A 25,170-nucleotide genomic window follows, 5' to 3' on the forward strand; every position below is an offset into this window, starting at 1 on the left:
ATGAAGTCCGATTTATCTGATTTTTTTCTTTTGTTGGTCGTGCTTTTGGTGTCATATCTAAGAATTCATTGCCAGACGCAAGGTCATAAAGATTAACTGCTTGGTTTTCTTAAGGTTTTATAGTTTTAGCTCTTATATTTAGATTGTTAATCCATTTTGAGTTAATTTTTGTGTATGGTGTGAGGTAGGGGTCCAGTTTCATTCTTCAGCATGTGGATATCCAGTTGTCCTAGCACCATTTGTTGAAGAGGCTATTCTTTCCCCATTGCATGATGTTGGGACCCTTGATGAAAATCAGTTGGTCATAGACGTGTGGGTTTATCTCTGGGCTCTCAATTCTATCCTTTGGTCTATCCTCATGGCAGTACCAAACAAGTTGGTAGTTTTTACCTACAGTATATGTTAGTATGGTATATTAATTTTTCAACTTTTGATAACGTTTTAGACATTTTTTAAAACTTTGGGTAAGTTCGTTGAGAAATTATCTCCTCTAGGTGCCAGATTTATAACAACACCCACATACAAACTTAATGGATACTTTTGTTTAAAACTTTTTGATATGTTTCATCATTTCTCTGGCTGCATACAGAATAGTGATTTAGATATACAGTACATCAGTGTGTATTCTAATTGAATTTTCACTGTGTTAAACTTACCTTGAGCCTTTAAATGAAGAACTAGTTACATAAATAAATTCAACCTGCCAAAAGATGTTTGTGCTAGCCACAGAAGTACCAGAATAGTAACAATCTGCTGATTTGCATCACTTCAGGAAGGAATCACATATCTATAGTTTCTAGAGAAAAAATGGCTAGAAATTCTGCTTTTCACCCAAGTCATGGTTTTTAACTTTAATTGGTGCCACAAAAATGTTGGTACTTTAGAATCAATATGATATGCCTCTGAAATCTCTTAATCTGTGGTTTTTTTCATCCTCTTTTTTTTTCCTATAGTGTTTTATTTGCTGAAGAAACTGGGCTGTTTTGTCCTGTTGTTTCCCATAGGCTGGCTTTTGCTGATTTGAATCCCTGTGGTACAGTTTAATATGTTCCTCTGTGTTCTTTATTCCCTGTAAATTGGTGGTTGGACATAGGGAGATCTAGAGACTTGATCCAATTCAGATAAAAACTTTTTCTTGTTTTATGCTCACTTCATAGGTGATGTTTGTGTCTTCCATCAGGAGGCACATAATACCTGCTTATCTCTCTTTTCATGTTAGCTAATTTTATTTTGATTCATTTTAGTTTTGACAATTCACAGGGTTTTAGAGAGACAGGATGGTGTAGAGGTTAAGATAAAAGCTATGGAGTCCGAGAATCTGGGTTCATGTTTTGATTCATTACCTACTAGTTCTCTAATCCTGGAAAGTCATTGCCCCTTCTCAATGTTAAGTTCTTATCTGTGAAATGAGCATGATGATACCTACTCATAGGGTCGTTTTGAGGATTAAATGAGGAAATGCATGGAAAAGAACCTTGCACAGAGCCTAGCGTATAGTAAGTGGCCAATAAACGTTAGCTGTTATTTTGTGAATTTAAAAATATTCTAAAACAATCTGAAAGGTAGATTATCTCAATTTATGTGAGGAAATTAAGGTTTGGATAGCTAATTATTTGGCTAACTTGGGTTTGTTTAGGGAAAAAAGTAAGTAAATTATGCAGCTGGGCGGATAGTCCTCCTTTGTCCCCATCAATGTGTACAGTTGCATTTGGTAACCACTCATAATAAGCTTAATTTCTAAAGTGATTTTTGCGCATGCTTTGTATGTATTCACGTTAACTGGCTTCCATGTAATTTTGGGAAGTAGGCTTCTTGTTGAACAAACTGTCCCCTAGCACATTTTATGCTGGAAGTCCACTGAGAAATACTTAACTGTTCATGTTTTTATTTTGCAGTGTAATGTTCAAGCTCAGAAATGCCTTATGTGGATCGTCAGAATCGCATTTGTGGTTTTTTAGACATTGAAGAAAATGAAAACAGTGGGAAATTTCTTCGAAGGTACTTCATACTGGATACCAGAGAAGATAGTTTTGTATGGTACATGGATAATCCACAGGTTTGTGAAATCCAAAGGGTTACCTTTCTTGAAAAGCACACAAGAGTTTTAGTTGTTAAAGTATTTGACATACTATACAGGTGTTAGGATTTGTCTTCCTAAACAGTATATATTTAGATTTATTTCTACTGACTGCCTTCTCCCTGCCCTGCACCCCGACTCCTACTGTCTTATTTGAATTTCAGAAGATGAAACTTTTATTTGATAAAAATTTATGCATGTATATATGCATGTTTTTCCTTCCTTGGGAGAGAAACGCTATCTCTGGTAGAAAATTTTTAAATCATTTAAATTTAAGATACCATCTCTAGGATAGAGACTACTATCTTTTGGTAAATAAACTACTTAAACTAGTTGACACTCTTATACGCATGTAGTCCTTTCATTTGTAGTGTCGGACTTGAGTGTCAGCCATTGTAATGCCGTTTGTGAATGGAAATGCACCTTGATTTTATTGCTGCCTTGCAAATCATTGGGGGTAAATGTCATTAAAATGTCAATTAAAAATTAGAATCCTAGTTTTAAGATCTGTGAGAGACCTTGGATTAGAGATCGTCTGTCGAGTAGTTTTAAATTTTCTCTGCCTGTGAAGCTCTTTATTCAAATTGAGATGTATGTTGCAAGGAAGTATGTGCTGAACAAGGGGTGAGTCCCTAGCAAACTTCTAAGCTGGTCCAAGGGCTTCTTGTGCAGATGAGGAACCTAAAGTTGAGGGAAGAGCAGGGACTGGTAGGAGGTTCCATTCTGTTTCATAGAGCAGGAACTAGATCCCTGACAACTAGATGAGTATTCTTTATCACCCTATACTGATTTTAGATTAGGCAAAATACACATGTGCTGATTAATTTATATTTGTTCATATAGAATTTGAGTTGTAAAGGACCTTAGTATTAATTCAGCCCCCTTCTTAATGCGAGAAACCCATCTATCCCTGATCTTCACTTTAGCTATTGTTTGAACCACACATTACTAAAAAATATTTATTATTATTTGAGACAGCTTTAATTATTGTTCTGTGATCCAAAATCTAGTTCCTTGTATCTTTTACCCATTAATCCTACTTTTGCCCTCTGATTCTCTATAAAGTAAGCTTAGTTCTTTATCCACATGCAACCTTTCAAATTTTGGAGGATAATTATATTTTAATTCAGTTTATGTTATTTGTGTGCTGACTTTGTATGAGCCTTTTTTTTTTTTTTTCCTAGAAACTGTCTATTCTCTACCCTTGTCCTTGGAGTTCTTTTTTTTTTGCCTGAGGAAGATTCGTCCAGAGCTAACATCTATGCCAGTCTTCCTCTCTATTTTGTGTGTGGGTCGCTGCCACAGCATGGCTGCCGATGAGTGGTGTAGGTCCATGCCCGGGAACTGAACCTGGGCCACCGAAGAGGAGCTTGCCGAACTTAACCACTTAAGCCATGGGGCTGGCCCCTCGTAGAGCTTACTGATACTCTGTTAGACTCCCTAGTCTCCGGGTGTAGCCACCTTTCTTGGGTGGTAGTAACCTGGCTATGCAACTACATGATTAGTACTTGTATTTACTTGACCAGAGTCAGTGGGAGAAGGACAGGTCAGCAGAAACCAAAAGCTCATGTTTACCTTTTTTTTTTTATTTACGTAAATCAGATTCCTCGCTTTTATGACCCTATCTCCTTTTCTGTGGCACAGTCCACTCCCAAACTCCTTTTCCAAGATGGAAAGTAACAGTCACCCTGGACTCCCTCTGGTTACTAATTACTAGATTCTAGTTGCTGTTCTCCTCACCCTAGCAAGGCATTGCACAATTCCGCCTGTGTTCTCTCCCTGATTGGTCTCTCTTCACAAGGTCTGGTTGACTTATGTATATGACTTATATATATATATATATATATATATATATATATATATAAGTCATGTATGACTTATATATGACTTATATATTCTCTTGAATTTTACTTGAAACTCCTTAATTGTTTTTCTGTCTTCATGTATAGTAGATTCTCCTCTGAATTCCTCCTTTTATTAGTGCTTCTCTCTTAAACAGAGCTAAAAGAAGCTAAATACAAATTAGAATATGTTTATTACACTGAAGGAAACATAAACTTGGAATTCAGAGGAAGAGTGTGATTATAGCTAGCAGACAGAGTTAAAGTCTTCCTGGAGGTGGTAACATTTGGAATTAACCTAGGACGGATATGGTTTTGGCCAAGAGGTGGAGAAGTGGGTATTCCAGTGTTCAGACTAGCATGGAAATCAAAGCAAGAAAGCCTGTGGCATATTTGGAGAATAGTTCACTTTGGCAATAGCAGGGAGGGTATATGTTCAAGTTTTCACTCAGCTAGGTCTTTTTCACATGAACTCTTCTAAAGCCAGTTTCTGTGGTGGAATTAGTGCGTTGGTTTTACTAAACGTAGTGTGAAATTTTAAATCTGTCTATTTATTCAGTCTGTTCTTAATAAGTTTCTTTCTTTATTCCAACTGATGAGAATCTTTTACAATCTTGATTCTGCCAACTGGTGTGTTAGCCATCAATACCAGCTTTGTGTCACTTTTAAATGTATTAATCAAGACTTATAGCTCTTCATGAAAACTTCAGTAAAATGTCTTGCTAAGGTCATATAGGGTTGAACTGCATGAATTGCCACTATACCACTATTTTGACGCTACTAAAAAATGCCAATTTAGTATGATTCCATCATGTTGCTCACGTTAGGGTGCTGTCACATGGCTATGCTGGTCATAATAACCTTGATGATGAAAGGATGTTGGTTTGGCTCACTTGTCCTTAGGGAGCCATTCTTACTCTATTTTGCTTTCCTTATCACTAACCCTTGGTTTAAGAATCCATTCTAGTGTATTAGTAGGGATCAGCTTGGGGCTTTCTGTGTTTGTTGAGGGCATGGATAATAGTGGAGAATTAAATAGTTAAGTAGCTGTATTAGGAAGTGCATTTGAAGAAATTTGAAAAAGAATTTTAGAAAATGAGTACAGGAACTCATAAGAACAAATGGCTTATTTCCTTTCATAATATGACATCTTAAATGTCATATTAGTGTATTATTTCTTGTTTATTGTCAAGTAAATTTTGAAACTCAATTTTTTCTGATTGAACTTGGCAGCAATCATACTGGCCCATGGAAACTAGTATTTTGAACATTATCTCCTAGCTACTTACATTTCCATGTACTGTGCCACTGTTTAATCTGTGGCCCTTTATGTCATGCAGCCATGACATAGTTTCTCATTTCTCTTCCTCACACAAAGGTTTAGGGCTGTATTCAGCTAATAGAAGACTTAAAAGTAACCATCCTGGGTGGAAAGGCAGCAGTGGTTGACAGAAATCACTGTGGTGGAAGAAAGTCTTGGAGACATTTCTCATTTTGTTTCCGTATCCAAGATTAAAAAAAAAGCAACCAGGAAAACCCTCTTAATAGAAAACATTTTATATAAGAACACAACCATTTAAAGTTATACATTAAAAATTATTTTATTTTATATAGATATTTATGGTTTATATTTGGAAGCTTGTACATTGTATACAGTTTAAAGCAGAACATAGCGCAGTTTTACGATACACAGGAGTGAAAGTTCTGAAAAGACCTGTCTCTGTCAGTAATAACAAGCTTATGTTTGGGAATCTTAAGTCTGAAATGTCTAGGCTTCCATATAATTGTTTCCAGTAAGCTTATAGAGGTCTGAGAAAGGTACCTCCTAGTCATGTGTGACAACAAGCCCGTAGATTTTTTTTTCAATGTACCTTATTATAAAGTCAGTTAAAAGATTGATTCTACTTAATCTGTAGTGGAGGAAACTTTCAAAATCAAGATCATTTTAGTTTTACGTTTGAAATCTTCTGTCAGTCTTTTCATTTATATTCTTTGTTACTTTTTTCCAGATTCTTTTGTCTGGTTTTCCTACCTCCATCTTCCCCCTCTATAGTCCATCCAATTTATTATATTACAAGATATATTTAAGCACAATTTCTGATTACACAACCGCTCGCAAGGCAATGGTTTCAGATTCTTAACAGTATAATTCCTCCCTGCTTTGTTTTTTAGTTCGCGCCTCTATAATTAGGTTCTCAGTTCGAGTCCCAGACAGCCGTTTTCTACTACAACCCTGTATGACCCTATATTACAGCCCAACACAGCCACTTTCCTATTCCAGTACAGAGCTTCTGGGCGTCCTTCTCTGCTTGCTGTAGCTTGTCTGTTTTCTCTGCCTGGAATAGTCTCTCTCCTGTTCTTTGTGTTTCAAAATTTTCCTCTAAAGTCCAGCTAAATGCCATTCATTCCTCCACAGAGTCTTGCCTGATAGCCTCAGCCAGAAATGATTCTCCTTGTTAATTTTTTACCCTGAGCTCTTTTAAGACACAAATCATATCCCAAACTTGTTAAAGGAGGAATAAAAATATTTTCTATCAAAGTGCCAATGTATACATTCCCTCATATGGTTTAAAACGTGTCAACTAATAATTTTTTTGAAAAATAGTATCATTGTATGTTAAATATGGCATAATAAATACTAATATATTTAAGTATAAATAGGGGAAAATCCAATCTTATAAAAAGAAATATATTTGATAAAAAAGTTGTAATAGAACGAATTAATATATATAGTCTTTTGAAATTTCTTAATTGTATGTCTCTAAATATTTTTTCCCATTGCTTTCAGGAACAAAATCTGATCTTGTTTATGGCTTTTTCAGCACATGAAAAAGAAAATAAGTTTAGCTACAATGGTAAAAATAGCTTTTAGTTATAAAATGCATTATGGTGGAACAGAATAGAGTCCAGTTTTGTTATCCACATTGTCAACTTCATTTCAGACCTAGTAAATACTTGAACTGAAAAAGTTGATTTGTAAAATGTGATATTAAAAAATCCAATTTTTTAACTTTTTGTAGTGTGTGTAGAACTTTATAAAATAAATTCATAATGTTGGATGTTAATTATATATCAATAATTTGTTTCCAGAACCTGCCTTCTGGATCATCACGTGTTGGAGCCATTAAACTTACCTACATTTCAAAGGTAGTCTTTCTATATTGTCTTAGATTCATGCATGAATTAAAATGCCTTAGAATGGGAGTGTGAGTACAAGGAGCGATTTCCTTTCTGTGTCATTTAATGATGATGTTCAGGTTCACACCATGCTGAAAACAGTACCTGATTACTATGTTTAGGGAGTTCTTTGATAAAGTTAGGAAGAATATGGAGTTAACTTACAGGATGTGGCAAATTGCAAAAGTTAACATTAACTTTTATGATCAGGTGTATGAACATCACAAGGGGAGAAATCTGTTAACAGGTTCTATCTTTGGGAAGTCTGGAGAAGATTTTTTTTTTTGTGTGTGTGTGAGGAAGATCAGCTCTGAGCTAACATCTGCCAATCCTCCTCTTTTTTGCTGAGGAAGACTGGCCGTCGGCTAACATCCATGCCCATCTTCCTCCACGTTATATGGGACGCCGCCACAGCATGGCTTGCCAAGCAGTGCGTTGGTGCGCGCCCGGGATCCGAACCGGCGAACCCTGGGCCGCCACAGCGGAGCGCGCAAACTTAACCACTTGCGCCACTGGGCCGGGCCCTGGAGAAGATTTTTCTAAGTCTGTATTTTATTTATTTAAACTGTTTCCAATTTTTAATCCCATTACCTTTGATTTTTTGTTGCTTTGTTTTATTTTGAGGAAAATTACCATCTTTATGATGAAAGAATGATTTTTCCCTCATTTCAGTTTTCTCTACTAATTTCTGTTTTCTTGTTTGTTGAATTTCTGGCATATTTGCAAGACTATTTTTCTTTTCTTTTCAAAAATTTAGGTTTGGAATTGTCAGATAGCTTTTTTACTTATTTTCTTTTCATGTTCTGGGAACTGAGATAGAGACACTGAGGAGCTAGCCCTGTGGGTTTTTTGTTTTTTACACAAAGTGATAAGTTTGTTGATGACTTAAGATATGATATGTGAAAAGTAGCAACAGAGTATGATTAAGTAATATGCATACGCATACTAATTATGCATGTATTATTTGCATTTGTTAGCAAAGATCTTTAACAGAAGACCAATTTACAAGTGTGCCTCTGTCTAAAAGACAGATATTTTTATAAATAAAATATTTTGTTGTCAGTATCACAGTAGAGCTATTCATTCTTACTGACCAAAAAAAAAAAATTAGTCCTTAGACAATAAAGATTACATGTTTAGAGGGAAACCTTGTGTATTAAAGCCATATTATATAAATTTACAGAAGACAGATATTGTTTAAGTATACCCCAAGTGTTCCTTTATTTATTTATTTATTTATTTTTTCTCCCCCAAAATCCCAGTAGATAGTTGTATGTCATAGCTGCACATCCTTCTAGTTGCTGTATGTGGGACTCGGCCTCAGCATGGCCGGCGAAGCGGTGCGCTGCTGCGTGCCCGGGATCCGAACCCGGGCCGCCAGCAGCGGAGCACTCGCACTTAACCGCTAAGCCGTGGGACCAGCCCATCCAAGTGTTCCTTTAAATTAAGGCATTTAATAAATGCTTCAGGGTAGCTCGCAGCTTAAATTCTGTAGAGATTATTGTTAGGAAGCATAGAATTCTATTGTAAAATAAATTTTAGACCTCAAGTTTGCTTGATTGCCTACAGTATGCATATACTGTAATGTAAATATGCTGCTAAGCATTTTTAACTCTCGATGAAGTGATGTGGAAAGGCCTATTTTATTGAAATAGGCAGTTGAAGGAGAGACTGCCCATCTGCCTGTATCTTGTCAATTGCTGGTTGCCTGGTCTTTTTAAAAATAAAGTATTAACTTGGTCGAGCAGGCAGGCTGACTGGCCAGCTGCTTTCTCCTCCTCCATTGCTCCTCTTTTAAAATATAAACTTCCTCTGCAGCTCTGTTAACTTTAATCTCTGTCTCACAGCTTACCGAAGTTTGAATTGTACAGTTTGTACTCTGCTTTAGACTTGCCACTTTTTTTCCAGAATTTATTCCTGGAACAAATTTCCATGTGACTCAGAGCTGTGAATTTGTAGTTGGGATCAGTTAGGAACCCAAGACTTAGAATTCCTTTTGAAGGTACAAAACAGATGCTACAATTATAATTTCTAAGACTGGACAACAGCATGGCAATAGTCATGAATGGGCTTCCGAGAAAGCTATTTTATTTAAAGGGATAGCAGCAACCAGGAACAGCCGGATGCTTCATCGTCTCAGAGGAACCATATGCTACATTTAGTAAAGTGACTCCATTGTCCTGAGATATTCTAATGTACCAGAGGGGATCCAGTGCCATTTTGATTTCCTCACTGGAGATTAATGCCTTCTGGACTTTTGGACTTTATTAAATACATAGTCTTCCCCTTGCCCACCCCCATTTTCTCTTATGGTTCATGGCTAATTTAGAAATATGCAATTTGGGAAGAATTCAGAGTTTCTGTAGAGTATTCATTGAGGATATTTTGAAAATTTATGTTAAACTAAAAATATTTATATGTGTGACATAAAACTCAATGGTTTACTTTCAACTTCACATTTCCTTTGAAGAAAAAACAAGTTTGTTCAAAGAGAACATGGAAGTATCATTTGTTTTAAACATCTTACCTTTGGGACCCATATCCTATATTTAACTTACTGTTATTTTTCAGTTGCCTTTAAAGTTTAATTTTAGATCTGTGTGCTGAATGTGTACGATTATTGGGAAATCATACATGTGGAGGTGTACACAGTATTTAAGGTTGGTTATAGCAGCATATGAAGAAGTGAGTGACTCATCGCTTCTTTTCTTGTTAGGTTAGCGATGCAACTAAGCTGAGGCCGAAGGCTGAGTTCTGTTTTGGTAAGTAGCCATATTTTATATTAGTTATTTTAAGTTAGACTAATGTAATGACATCCTGTTGTCAAAGAAAACCGTCACAGAAAACCACACAGCACAAACCTATGGGTTAATGAATTATTCTTGAAACCACCAGGGGAAGAAATAAAACTGCTCCCCTACCCCTGAAGCCTCTTTTCTGTGTCCCATCCCAGTTACAACCTCCTCCCTCTGTCCATATGTAATGATTATGTAGGTATTTATAGTGATCACTAGCGAGATTTCAGGTAATTTTTAACTTTCTACTCTGTATACTTCTATATTTAATACATAAATAATGGGAAGGATTTGGTTTTCAGCTTGGGGGTAATGAGAAGTTTACAGTTTGGGGGCAGGGGTAGTTGAGGGTATCTGATTAACTTGTTCAGCAAGTATTTAGTGAATGTCTAGTATATATGCACTGTGCTTGGCACTGGGACTATGCGAGTAATGGGATGCAGTTGCTGCCCTTAAGAATCTCACAGACAGATGCAATACCAGGTAATTATTATTGTGTTTACCACAGTCAATAGATAAAGGATGTACAGTCTATTAAGGAAGCACAAAGGAAGAGCTTCAAATCCTTGTTGGGGATCTCGGGAGTCAGCGGAGCCACACGGGATGAGGACACTTGAGGTGATGACCCTGGTTGTCGTTTACCACTGGGGAGAAAGGGTGGGAGGATCAAACAGACAGAGGCATGCAGGGGAGAAGAGCGTGATGTGCACGGGGAACTGAACACTGAGTGAAGCTGGAGGGGATGGTGAGAGACTGAAAAGGAAAAAGGCAGGTAGAAATCAGGGGTAATATGTTGCCAAGTGATGTGTCGTTTTTTTTGAAAATGTGAAGTGAGAAATTAGAGAGCATCTAGAAAGTAAACATAAGGTGAAGGAAATTATTTTGTGTGTGTGGATAGGAGAGTTTGATGCAGGGAGATTGGTTAAGTGACTTTCGAACTACTCTCTGTACGTAAAGGCCTGAATTAGGATGGTGGCAGTGCGGGAAAGAGGAAGGATGAAAAACATGTGAAGGCAAAGTGCAGGGACTTAGTGACTGGATGTGTGGGAGTGGAAGGGAAGAGAGAGGTATGAGGCAGGTTTGCTTCAAGTAAAGAAAGGAGGCCTCAGGAAGAGCTGATTAGAGAGGGTAAACTGTTGGGTAAGGAGATGGAAATGGGGAAACGTCCAGGTGGAAATGTTCTGGTGACAGTGATTGAGGACTGGGTGGAGCTTGAAGATCTAGAATGGAGAAATTTGGAATCTGTTAAAATAACAGGTGATAGTTGAAGCTGGGAGAATTGCCATGTTCTCAGAGAGTATGTTGGTGGACATTAGTGATGGAACGGACAAAAGTTAGGAGTGACCAACTGATGTCAAAAGGGATTATTTTACATTTAAGGTAAAGGTGCTTCTTGGAGTAGAATTGATGTTAAAGGTTTTGTTCTCTTTCGTTTGCGAAGGGTAGATTTCTTCTGTTGGCGGTATGTTAGGAGTAGCATCTGATGGCAATCAGATATATCCAGTAAGGAAATAGAATATAAGAAGAATGTAATATAGCTGTTCAGAGAATCCTCTATAATGCTTTTATCACCACTAAGAAACTTAAAAAAGTTATGTATTTATTACACATTTATAATTTTGGTTGCTAAATAGGAAAATTCCTCAGAACCTTGTGAATGAAAGGCTACTGGGAGTAGGTCAGATAACAGAGAACTTTGTAGTTTAGAATGTGTATGCACATACTCTTGACAAGTCTTGTTAATGTAAAATTTCAAACTTAAGAGTTTGAAGGAACAGTAATATACAGTAATTTGACATTCAGTTATTGGTTGGAATGGGTGATTTCAGTTGGAATCAAAGATTAAGATTACTTTGTTGGTCTGCCAATAGTTTATTAGTCCTCTACTACCAGAGGGAGTAGAGAAAAGATTCATAAAATGCTTACTTTCAGAGAGGGAGGCACTGGCTTCTAAAATGGAACCACAACTTCCATTCAGAATGGCAATATAGAGAGTTTTCCTCCTGTTTCCTCTCAAATTTTCCAAAGACAATGAGAACGAGAAGCACTAAAACCATCTTTGAAACTAGCAGACATCTGTAACCTACAGTGCATAGAGATGGCAAGTGGATGGTGGAATGGTATATAACTTAGCAGAGTAGAAGAAGAGGGCGATGAAAAGCCAGCTGTTTCAGTGTCCTGCCCCCACTCCAACTCTAGGTAGACTTAGGTACTGGTTACTGTCTGGGGAAGCCACAGTGAGGAGGGATGAAAACAGGGACTTTGTATGAATGTCTCTGTAAGAAACAACCTCTAGGCCCTACCTCCATCTGGCTCAGTCAGGCAGACACCCTTCCCCCATCCCAGCAAGAAATGGCATGTGTAGTATCTCCAGAAATAGAATCAGTGATGCTCTGTGCTTGGAGACACCAGTCCCAGAGAAGGGGAGAGAGGAGGCACGACACTGGAAAAAAGAGGATTAAATGAAAGTCTGGACACTGAATGCAACCCTTTCCTGTGTCCAGCCCCAGAGTGTTGGGCAGCCAGGTGTTGGTGGGATAAGGATCTGAATGCCCTAGAGAAGTGAGCCAGAGGTACTGACATCTGGGCCTTTCTACCAGAAGAGCTGGCCGTAGAGTGAGGTCCACAGTCACCAACCCTATAGACATTCAGGACAGCAGTTGTTTAGTACCGTGTTTTTAAATTTGACTAGACAGCCCAGGATTATGTGACATTTGAGAAGAGAGAATTATAAAATAGGAAAAGGAACATGACACAGTGCAAAACCAGAGGAAAAAGGCAAAAAATACTTAAAAGTAGAATACAAAGGTAGGTAATAGGAGAGAAATAAGGAAGTTAGAGGCCCATTGAGAAAGTCCAGTGTCTGACTAGTAGAGAAGGAGAGAATAGAGAAAACAGGAGAAAATGGGCAGAGAAACATGATAAAATGTCTCAGAACCATTTGATCCATAACCATATTTGAACCGTAACCAGTTGTCCTAGGTTGTGAGATGAGTTTTGTTTGCAGTCAAGCTAATGCTTCAGGTTTTATCCATTTGATGTATTCGCTCTGATGGGAAAGATTTGAAATGAAATAAAGAAGTACTCGGTGAAAAGACAGTAGAACACAAGCCCCTGGGCTGCATTCATTATACATGATGAAACCCTTGCTTTAAAAGCTTGACAACTTACAGGTTTCATGCAGGTTTTCTTTTGTTGTTGTTGTTACTCAAAGTTATTTTTCTTCCTTTCTCTGTCCTCTCTTCCTCTGACATTGCTAATAGCCACTTTTCAGTAATTTGCTTTACATTTTCCACATGCTTTGTTGCTTGGAAATCTCCAGATGTTGATGATGATGATGAAGATGAAGAAGCATATCTATTCTGTCCTAAGCACTGTGCTAGTTTCTTTTCATACATCACCTCCACCCCTTGAGGAAGGGATGGGTGGCGTTCTATTGCATAGATGAGAAAAACAGGGCTCATAGAGATTACATAATTTTTACAAGGTAATGTTGCTGGTAAGGGCATGAGCTAGTCAGGTCTGGCTGACTCCAGGCTCTGATTTTCCCCCCATCATATCACTATACTTCTTTCTGCCATGAAACAATACTAAAGCACATGAGTTTTTATTCACATGCAAGGTGTGCTAAGAATCTTTTTAGAGATATATTTGCCTCTCTTCCTTCCTTAAAAGAGGTCCTTATATAAATGTTATTCATTCAAAAATATATATATTAAGCACTTACTTTATAGCAGGTGTAGTGTATTACTAAGTGCTTAAATTTTTAAACTCTTCAGTGTTCTGGGCTTAGATTTTTAAACAACATTGAGGGAAAGAAGCCATTATGAGGAGAGCTCAGCTTCAGCCTAAACTGGAAAAAGGTTATGAAAGGGTGCTTCTCTGATTGTTAGAAATTAAAAACAAAAGCTGTATATTGACATGTATAATATTCTAGTGAGTTACTAATTTATCTTAATTTATATCTATGGCATTTATAATTTCTTCAGTCTCTAGTAAGATATAAAAGAGTGATTTACAGTGTGTTAAATTTCTTTAGTTTCCAGACTGGTTGTTTTATAGCACTTCACAAGATATGATTTGACTTCTTTTCTAAGACCTTCATCTCAATTCAAGGAAGCTCTGGTTTAGAGTGTCTTGGTCTCAGTCTCAATTTCAAAATCGTATGCATTTGAGAAATAACTTTTTTTTTCCTTGAGGGTTTTCATTTCCTCCTTCCCTTAGTCATATTCAACTGAAGGCTAGTATATCATTTAAAATTTTGATGGAGACTTTTAGAAGTTATTTTTATATTTCAAAAATTGCAACAGTGTAGCTATTCACATGCCTTAGCTCCTAGAATAATGTTGATATTTTTAAAAATAAATACACATGATGTATAATTAATAAGTTTTAATTTGAGTTGGCTATGGTAGTTTGTAGACAAGTGTATGTGCAAATGTGCTTTGCTTTAAACAAGTCGATATTCATTAAAGGGGGTGTATATAAATTAAATTGCATGAAAAAGTTCCAAATGTATTAAGATTTTAAATATAAAGAAAATACATAAGTGCTGGAAAAATAAAGGTGTTTATTTTTATAATCTTGAGTTGGGGAGATTTTCTAAATATGATATGAAAGCTAGAGTCATTAAAGGAAAGGAAAAGGAAAAGATTGATAAAATATTTCTGTTTGGTTAAAAATACCGTGAACAAAGTGAAAAGACAAATGGCAGACTGGGAAAAGTACTTGAAATGAAACAGAAAGGATCAATACAAAAGCTCTTATAAATCAATAAAAAATAACTCAGGAGAAATATGGGTAAAGAAAATAAAGTTCACAAAACAAATACAGATGGCCAATAAACATACAAAACGAATTTGCCTCAATAATCAAAGAAATTCAGATTTAAACATGGTATAATTATTCACCAGTTAGGTTGTCAGAGAGTGCTGTATCAGTCAGGAAAACATACCACACGAGGTGTTTCAACCCAGGGGATTTGTTACAGGGAATTGGTTACCCAGATGTTGGAAGGCTGAAAAAGCACAAAGGGAATGCTGAAGTAAGCCAGAAATTAGAAACTGCATGAAGCAGCTACCACCGTCAGGGCTGGACAGACAAAGGGAAGAGCTGGTTTTGCCAGAACCTAGGACTTGGGAGAAGGGGCCACCATGAAGCTAGTGATTGGTGTCTGAGGGGACTGCAAGGCCTGTGTAAGGAGAGGCAGCAGAGCCTGGAGCAGCAGCTAGTTGTGTGCTACTGCTGCTGCTGGAGGGAGGTCAGCAAGAGCAGGAATCCGCAAGAGTCCCGTCTCCCCGTTTCCCTCCCACCTTCCAGTCTCCCATCAGTACCTCCCATTGGCAGAACATGACCTGAGCTGGCAAGGAAGTCTGGGAAATACTGTTCCCAGACTCCCAGCCCCAATGTCACAGAACCTTGGGGCTGAAAACAAGAGGTACGTAACAAGCACAGGTGCTGATAAGCAGTACTGGTGCGGAGTATTAGACGGAATAGGCCTTTGCATACACTATTGGTAGGAATGAAAATGGATTCAACCTTTTGGGAAGACAGTATCTATAAAAATTTTAAATGTAAATTCCCTTTGACCCAACAAGTCTATGTTAAGAATTTTATCCTATAGAAATGCTAGCCCAAGTATAGAGAAATATATGTACATGATGTTTTATTGGGATATTTTATATAATTTAAAAAATTGGGAATAGCTTAAATGTCCATCATTAGGGGATTGGCTAAATATATTGTGGTATTTCCATTTAATGAAAAATGTGGCCCTTAAAAATAAGAGTTTTACCTATGTTAATGAGTTAAAAAAGCAGTATTATATATGATCTAACATTTTGTCACATCCAAGGGAGTCAAAATATTGAACCTAGCAAGGATTTTCAGCTGCTGCAACATAAATTTAGAGGTACCAAGTGCAAAATTTCGTGTTTTGTAGTTTATTTTTTCTCTCAACAGTTATGAATGCAGGGATGAGGAAATATTTCCTACAAGCCAATGATCAGCAGGACCTAGTAGAATGGGTAAATGTGTTGAACAAAGCTATAAAAATTACAGTAAGTATTTGTATTTTTTGTGAAAAATTTTTAATATCTAGAAGTGATCTTTACATTTTGAAAATACACCTGCTGAATGTCCCCAGCTTACTAACAGGTTGTGTACTCAGAGTTTGTTTAAAAGACAGGTGTTTACAAAGTGAATACCTTTTCTTGTACTGGTGACTGTCAGCTCTTGAAATCAGCCCATAAATGCCTTTTTAACCCATTATGTACTTAATAAGGGTGTATATTATTGTAGATTTTAACCACTGCTTACAGTGTTTCTAGGGGAAAATGCAAGTAGAGTTCTACCTTGAGGATACGTTTTTTTCTTCCAGAGTAGAGTAAGAGGCTTCCTGCCACCTGCCTGGGAAATAGGAGGAGACGTTCAGGCCTTCACAGCGTGACTGGGACTGACTGGTGTTAGGGCAGGAGTTGAAGATGGGAGCAGGAGGGGAGGTGCAGGGCTTAGCAGTGAGGCCCTGCAGTGGGGACTGGTCTCAACAGCTGTGGCAGCCAGAGGGTCCCGCCCTGGGGCCCCTGGGGAGTCGTCGCAGGCCCTGAACTTGGCGCTGCATGCGCTTTTTTCCCGTGAGTTCCAGGGTCTGCTGCCCCTGCAACTTCTTTTCCGTGCTACAGCTTCCTGCTTTCAGCCTGGGCTTCTCTTTTTAATTTTCTGATGCACTTTTCCATGTATTGATTATTTGCAGTGTGCAAGGCCTTGCACTGAAGATTTTACCCAAATTACCTGGAAAAGTGAGGCTTAAAAGGATTGAGTAATTTACAGGGGTCATAGCTGGTAGGTTGTGGAGCTGTGAGCCGAACTCAGTCTGTGTGACTCTGGAGCCAAGTGCCTTACTGCTTGCTGAAAAGACCCTTCTCCTTACTCTTTGTTCCTAAAGCAAAAAGCAAACTTTTCTGCGAGAGTTGACTACTGATGAGGATAAGCAGGTAGATGAGTTCTGTTCGCTGACTGTACCTCTCCTTACCTTTTCCTCCTTCCTCACTGGTAGAGAAACACATAGTAGGCCCGCGGGACAGGGAGATGGTTGGGAAGGAGTTCCTGTGTGAGGTTTATGTAAATTGAAGTGTGTTTTTACTAAAGTGCAGTTATTTACTGACCCTAAACGACTTACTCCCAAAAAGCAGATGCCCGGCAAATCAGTATGTGTTAGTCACTTGTTAGTTTCCATCTAAAATGAATGATTCCATATTTATACCACAACACAATGAAGAGTTAACATAACTAAAGCTGTTCTCATGGTTAAGTCAAATTTTTTGTCTTGCACCAGAACAGCTTGTTACCACATGACAGGACACCCACGCACGCATCTGATCTGTACATGAAGCAGAAGCTATTTTAGGTTTGTGCAGTTTCAAGAAAGCGATTTTTTGAACTGATTCAGAAGTGCATATTCTTAAAAGGTTTTAACTGATAGTTTTTAACTCTTTTAAGAAATATTCCCTACTTGGAAAATTTCTTTAGAAAAGCAATATCAGTAATTTTACTGAATTAATTTTTTACAATTTGCAATAATAAGCAGCACTGGTTTCTTAGTGCTTAAAGAGAAAAAGTAGTGAATGGTCTCAGGCTTTTTACCATTTTGGGGGTTCTTGAGTTGCTATATCTAACTTATTAGTGGTCTGAAACCATCTTATGTAAATGACACTGTTAAACTTATTTGAATGCAAGAGAAACTGATTAGGGATTCAGTAATATTTCAAAGTATGCAGACTTTTAAATAGTTTTGTGGTCTTGTAGCTTATAGTTTTTAAAGTAAATCTGTTGGTATTCATGCTTCTATAATTCCTGTTTTTATAATTCACCTTTAGAAAATATAAATACATATAAGGTGTAGAAATCCTTAGCTTGTCAACAAAGTGATTATTACTATATTAGAGTGAATATAGAATTGATAGCATTTACTAAAAATCAACTTTATGTAGATACACATTTAATTCAGGATGGCAATGAAAGAATTTCCCATGCTTTAATAAGATACATTTTAATTAATTTTATTCTTTAAAAAAATCTTACCAGTTTTAATTTCATATCCATTGTAGACATTTAAGTCTGTTTATGGTGTGGAATCTCTAATTTGTCATACTTTCCCATGGAAATTGCTGATGATTTTCATGTCAATTTCTTTGAAAAATTAAAGTTTACATTTTAATATATGTGTAGTTTACCTTTCTACGGAATCACTCCAAATGACATGTTGGTCAACTACTATGTAATTTAGTGGTCTGCTGAGTACAGTGTGATGTACAAACTTAAGATTTTTGGAAATCCAAAATTAGGTTTTGGAAGTATGTGGTTTCAGAATAGGAGTGGTTAGGGGGAAGAGGGTAAAGGGAATGGTGATTGTTTAACTACTTCCTAATAATACTACCTTGCCATCTTAATGGACTATCCTCCAACACCCTAGTCTGTGGCTCTCCTTACTTTCCTCAAGGCTATGTGAATGTGTGAATGTGTGTTGGTGTCTGCCATTTAAAAGTTTTTTTCCCCTTTTTAAAAAAAAAATGAAAGAGCGCAGTAGTAAAGAAACCAACCCCTGAAGGGAGTATCAATGACTAGAGTTTTCTTTTCTTAATGGGATAACTTGGCCATGTTTTCTCTGTCAAGATAATTGGAATACATGATGCTGTTCCTTAGAAAACACTGTGGGCTTCCTTAGCTAGTTGTTTCTCAGTGTACTGTCCTGTGTGTATGCGAATCTTGTCAAGTAAAATTCTGTCCATTATCATATTGCCTTTAAAAGGCAATCCAAAATGTGCAACCTCTTCGAAAAAACTCTTAGAAGAATTCGGGAGGTATTCCCCTTCAGGATTCATTTCTCTTCTCTTCCTTTCCTGTTTCTCCCTCTCTGTTGTTTCTGCCGGTGACTGGCATTGTAGTGTAAATAGGAATGTGAGAGTGGAGGGTTGGGGTTGAGGCCTGGGGAGAAAGCCTGGAGGGGAAGCATCTCAAGGTACGTGAGGTAGGGAAGGAGAGGAGAGGGAGTTCAGAAGTCACCAAGAGACAAGTTACTTATATCCATAAATTATTTCTATGTGGGTTGGGATCTACTACAGCTTAGCTCTGCCACTCCTCTCATATACACGTGGACCATGTTTGCCCAATATTTTGCAGAAAGATTCCTGTAAAGCCTTGTCTGCAGACACCATTGTAAACCTGCTTTTCCACAAACCTGGTGAGAGTAGCTTCATCAAAGAGAGTGCGCAGGCTTTGGAGCAGTGATTGTCAGTGTGATTTATGAAACACCTGCCTCCAAAACGGTGTTCCTGCTTAAAGTGCAGGTTTGTGGCCTGCACTGTAGATTTACCGAATCAGAATGTCTGGGTATGGAGCCTGGGAATCTGAAGCTTTTAATAATGTTCCCGGGTGATACTTCATGCACGCTAAAGCTTGAGAAACTGCACTGCTTTGGAATCATATTAATAAATGGTTTGGGTCTCTGAGTGCAATTTGAATGGTGTCCCCTGTAGCTGTGCCAGTACCCCGTTCACAGGGATTAACTGCATCACAGGCAAAGTTAATCACTGGAGAGGGATTAAATACCCTGTTCAATGTCTTAATTGGTACTGAGCATATCTTACTACATTTTAGTCAAAGCCTTAAAAATTTATGATTCAGACTATGTGAAACAATCTATTGACAGAAATATTGATTAGCCAAGTATCTAGTCCCTGATTAGGCCACATGAGAAAAGCTAAAATGTACAGTAAACATTTGCTATACCTTTGATTCTTTGATTCCACTTTAGTGAGGTGTTAGTATATGAAATTCTGCTGCGGTCACAGTTGTTGTTTATACTTGTGAGTGATTTATCATTGATACAAGTATTAGAATTCCTTTTTAAAATTCCTAATGTTTTAACTTATTTTGAACATTTTGACTTTTAACTTATGTTAAGTATTTTATTCTTTTTTCCTGCTGATTTTGGATTCATCCACTGAGTCAGTCTTTCAGCATTTATTGAATACTTACTGTGTTTTCAGTAGTAGACTCTGTCCTGAAGACAGTAATGATGAATATACCATGATCCCTGTGCTCGGGGGTGTTGCAGAATCATGGGCAGGAGTGAAGGAAAGGGAAAGATAACAGCACAGGGCTACAGTACAGTATCAAGTGCTCTAATACACAGGGTATAGTGCAGTGGTTGAGTGTGGAAGAGAGTTACACAAACTTCTTAGCTAGAAAGCAGTATAGCCAGAATCTGAACCTACATTCGCTAATGCCTCTGGGCCTCTTGTTTTCTTACCCCTACCCTGGAGACACCGCCCCTCTGCATAGGGTTGATAGGAAGATTAAATAGGAAGATGTATGAGACAGTCCCTGCCCAAATAAGCACTCAGTAAATGATGGTAGTATTATGAAGTATTACTGTAACAGAAAAATTAGTCTGAGAACTTAAAGGGGTATATACACACTCTATAAATAATTTTTATATATGTCAGTTACATTTAAATAGACAATTAGTTGGAAATTCTGTGATAAAAGATGGTCTCAGATATAATGCTGGTTGCAGAAGTTCAACAGTTCATTTGACTTCTTATTTTAGGTACCAAAGCAGTCAGACTCACAGCCTCATTCTGATAACCTAAGTCGCCAGGGTGAATGTGGGAAGAAGCAAGTGTCTTACAGAACTGACATTGTTGGTGGTGTGCCCATCATTACTCCAACTCAGGTAATAAATTGGTTCTTATATTGTGTGATGGTTTAATTACTATATATTGATTTTTGCATTACTGTCAAAACTAAAATAGTACGTCTTATACCAAATTAATACAGCAGTCAATTAATACAAAAAAACTTTATATTTGTTTCTTATTTCAAACGTATGTATTTACTGTAAAAAATTTGGAGATCACAAATAAACACTTAACACTTTTCGTGTTTTCTCTGAGCCTGTCTTCTGTGTACTTTTGCCCCAGAAATGTAAACAGCTTTTTTCGCTTACATCTCAAACATTTTCCAAGTCTTCAAAAATTATTCTACATGACTTTCAACGACTGTATAGTAGTTTCGTCATGAATTTATCATAGTTTACAAATCCTCTGTTGTTGGACAGAGTTCTTTTTCCTTTTTCTTTCATAAACAATGGAAATAGGAAAAACCCACTCCTCCTCCTGTGGTTTTCCTTCACTCTCACACTGCTGTCACACTCACAACACTTCTGACGCCAGATGTGTGGGGTTTTCCCCCACACCAAGCAATTCTGTGACGCCAGCTGGGTGTCCCACAGTTTAACTCAATTCTGACACTGTCTACCTGGATCCCACAGGTTAAGGGCTCAGTCCCACAAGACTCCTCCCCTTTCCCCCCCAACTTCACATGTGAATTGAAAGTCCAAGTTGTCACCTCTCCTTCTGACTGGTGGGCTATAAATCAGAGGTTCCTGTGACCCCCTCCTCAAGTTTGATTAATTCGTTAGAGTGGCTCATAGAACTCAGGAAAACAGTTTACTTACTGTTTACTGGTTGATTATAAAAGCATATGGTAAAGGATACAGGTGAACATCCAGATGGAAGAAATGCATAGGGCAAGGTGTGTGGGAAGGGGTGCAGAGTTTTCATGCCCTTTCTGGGCACTCTCCCAGCACCTCCATGTGTTCATCAACCCAGAAGCTCTCTGAACCCCATACTTTTGGGCTTTTTATGAAGGCTTCCTTACGTAAACATGATCGGGCAGTAACTCCATTTCCAGCCCCTCTCCCCTCTTTGGAGAATGGAGGGTGGGGCTCAAGCTTCTAATCATAGCTTGGTCTTTCTGGTGACCAGACCCCGTCCAGGAGCTCATCTAGAGTCGCCTCTTGAGAACAAGAGATGCTCCCAGTGCCCTTATCACTTAGGCAATTACAAGGGTCCTAGGAGCTCTGTGGCAGGCACTGGGGGCAGAGACCCATATATATATATTTTCCATTATCTCACAGATGCTGTGATGAACATTCTTTTAGCGTAAACTTTGAGAGACATAAATAATATTTTTTTAAAGCATAAACTCCTAGGAATAAAATTGCCAAGTCAAAGAGTTTGCAAATATGTGTGATTTTTTAAAGCTGTTTTTCTACAACCTAGCCTAATTGAGCCAGAGAACTGTAATTTTGACTCATTTCTGTCTCAAAAGTACTGATATGCTAAGTCAAATCTTATTTGGGTATTATGAAAAATAAGTTTATTAAAAAATTTTGATAAAATTAAAACTTTTGTGTGAGCTTAAATTTCTTGTGTGAATTGAGTGAATAAATTTGTAATGCAAATTAAATTACTAGCAGTTGAGAAACCAAAAATTTTAAAGTAATTAATTGATATTGTCAGTGTTGGGCATTTTCATTGCCTTTATGCCTTTTTGAACTTAAAAGGCTTTGGCACTTTATAAACCTTTTAAATCAAATTGTATTATGCACCATACTTTTCAAGTCTTTTGTCAGGGGAGACTGATTAGTGGAAATAGAATTCTACCATGTCAATTAATAAATTAATTATTGACTGCTTCTTTATTCCAGGCAAAGGATATATTAATGAACAAAAATCCCTGCTCTAGTGGGAGCTTACATTTTTCACCAAAGTTGGATAAAAAATAAGCTAGGATTTTGTGTGTGCATGTTTATGTTTGCTTTTTTTTAAAAGTAATGATTTTAACCTTTAAGAATTCTGGTTAAGATATAGCTAGACTAAGCTACTTTCACCTGTATTATATCTTATGTTGATATAAGGGGTAAGACAATTTGTCTATTATTGTATTAAGATATTGTAGTTGTTTGTATCTGTGGCTGTTTCAATTTTGTATAGAATTAAAATTTTATTGTGTTTTAATTTTGGTGTAGATTATTCAGTAGGTTCTAAGATTCCATAGCAGGTGCCATATTAAAGATTCCAACGACTTTTATTGCTTTATCATTGTGGAATATGGTTAAATGCATTTGAAAGGTATATTATCAAGAAAATGTCAAATCTTATTTGCATGATTAATTTATTAAGTAGTAACTATTGGGTTGGCAGCAAGTTAAGTGCTGGGATACAAAGTTAAGTACATTATAAACCAATGTTACTGCAATAAACAAAAAATTTAAAAAAAAATTAAAAAAAAAAAAAAAAGTTAAGGGGCCGGCCCGGTGGCGCAAGCGGTTGGGTACGCGCGCTCCGCTGCGGCGGCCCGGGGTTCGCTGGTTCGGATCCCGGGCGCACACCGACGCACTGCTTGGCAAGCCATGCTGTGGCGGCGTCCCATATAAAGTGGAGGAAGATGGGCACAGATGTTAGCCCAGGGCCGTCTTCCTCAGCAAAAAAAGAGGAGGATTGGCAGATGTTAGCACAGGGCTGATCTCCTCACAAAAAAAAAAAAAAAAAAAAAGTTAAGTACATAATTAGTGCTGTTGACCTGTCTAAATATAGAACAGGTTGAAAATTCCTCAAGATATGACTCCAGTACTTAGTTTTTCTCTTGATATTTAGGAGTTCCTGAAAATATACCTTTGGTTGATTTGTGAGATTCTAGATTGTCACGTGTTGTTTGCTATAAATAAACAGGAAGCCAGTGCTTTGCAGGAACAGGAAAACCTAAGTATAGTTAGATGGTTTTTAAAAGCACTGGACTTATATCTGAAAAAAAAAAAATGGACAAACTTTTAGAAAATAGCGAAGGAGAAAATCTTCAGGTGAAGAGTTTTTAGACTTGACATCAGAAGCACAACACATAAAAGGAAAAAATTGATAAGTTAGGCCTCATCAAAATTAAAAATGTTTGCTCTGTGAAGGACCCTGTTAAAAGGATGAAAAGAAAAGCTACACACTGGTTTGCAAACCTCATATCCAACAAGGCACTTGTATCTAGAATATATAGAGAACTCAACAGTAAAAAAACCCAAACAGTCCAATTAGAAAATGGGTAGAATTCATGAGCAGAGATTTCACCAAAAGATAAAAGATATAGAGATAGCAAATAAGCACTAGAAAGGATGTTCGCCATTATTAGTCAGTAGGGAAATGCAGATGAAGACCACAATGAGGTATCACTGCACACCTATCAGAATGACTCAGATAAAAATGGCAACACAAATGCTGACAAGGATGAGGAGAAACTGAATCACTCGTACAGTGCTGGTGGGAACGTAAAACAGTACAACCACTCTGAAAAAGTTTGACAGTTTTTTTATAAAAGTGAACTTGCAAATACATAGGACCCAGCATTTGCACTCCTAGGCATTTATCCTAGAGAAATGAAGACTATGTTTGTACAAAAACCTGTACATGAATGTTCATAGCAGCTTTATTCCTAATAGCCAAAAACTGGAAACAACACAATGCCCTTTAACAGGTGGGAGTAGTTAAACCACTGATTGTACATCCAAACCAGGAATACTACTTAGCAATAAGAAGGGATGAGCTATTGATACAAGGAATATCCTGGCTAAATCTCCAGAAAATTATGCTGAGTGAAAAAAAGCCAATCTCCAAAGGTCACCTGCCATTAACAAATTAGTGGTTGCCAAGGGATTGGGGATAGGGGCTCTCAAGGGGTCGCCCACAGGAGCCTTGTGGTGATGAATGCTTATGTGCGTTGGTTGTGGGTGGTGGTCACACAAATCTGCATGTGATAAAATTGCAGAGAATGACACATACACAGAGGCAAATGAGTGCATGTAAAACTGGTGAAATCAGAATAAGGTTTGTGGAATGTTCCAGTGTCAGTTTTGATAATGTACTATAGTCATACAGTTTCCCTGTTGGGGGAACCATTTGAAGGGTGCATAGGACCTCCTGTACATTTTCTTTTCTTTGGTGAGGAAGATTGGCCCTGAGCTAATATCTGTTGCCAGTCCTTCTCTTTTTTCTTGAAGAAGATTGTCGCTGAGCTAACATCTGTGCCAGTCCACAGCATGGCCAACAAGTGGTGTAGGTCCGGTCCCTGATCCGAAGCCACAAATTGGGGTTGCTGAAGCAAAGTGTGCGAACTTCTTGCCACCAGACTGGCCCCCCTCCTTTTTTTTTCTTTTTTTGCTGAGGAAGATTTGCCCTGAGGTAACATCTGTGCCAATCTTCCTCTATTGTGTAGGTGGGTCGCTGCCACAGCATGGCCGACAGTGGTGTAGGTCAGCGCCCGGGATCCGAGCCTGTGAACCCGGGCCGCCAAAGTGGAGCGCGTGAACTTAACCACTAGGCCACGGGGCTGGACCCCCCTTCTCTACATTTTTTCTTACAATTTTCTGTGAATCTCTTTAATTAGTTCAAAA

The 25,170-nt window shown here is 37.7% G+C and overlaps 1 protein-coding gene across 11 annotated transcripts in view; it reads left to right on the forward strand.

Annotated features, from left to right (window-relative positions):
• The window catches only part of PLEKHA1 (pleckstrin homology domain containing A1), a 53,815-nt gene that overhangs the window by 11,715 nt on the left and 16,930 nt on the right, over positions 1–25,170 (forward strand). For 9 of the 11 annotated variants that reach the window (XM_058544179.1, XM_058544181.1, XM_058544180.1 and 6 more), the window contains exons 2-6: positions 1,896–2,056; positions 7,009–7,065; positions 9,812–9,857; positions 15,852–15,949; positions 20,500–20,625. In XM_058544179.1, coding sequence (XP_058400162.1) covers positions 1,916–2,056; positions 7,009–7,065; positions 9,812–9,857; positions 15,852–15,949; positions 20,500–20,625 — 468 coding nt within the window. In that variant the 5' untranslated portion in view covers positions 1,896–1,915. Of the gene's footprint in view, positions 1–1,421; positions 1,497–1,895; positions 2,057–7,008; positions 7,066–9,811; positions 9,858–15,851; positions 15,950–20,499; positions 20,626–25,170 lie in introns of those variants that run through there. The other 2 variants (XM_058544182.1, XM_058544189.1) reach the window with 2 other exon arrangements.

Source organism: Diceros bicornis, chromosome 6, assembly GCF_020826845.1.
Source record: "Diceros bicornis minor isolate mBicDic1 chromosome 6, mDicBic1.mat.cur, whole genome shotgun sequence".
Taxonomy (NCBI): Eukaryota; Metazoa; Chordata; class Mammalia; order Perissodactyla; family Rhinocerotidae; genus Diceros; species Diceros bicornis.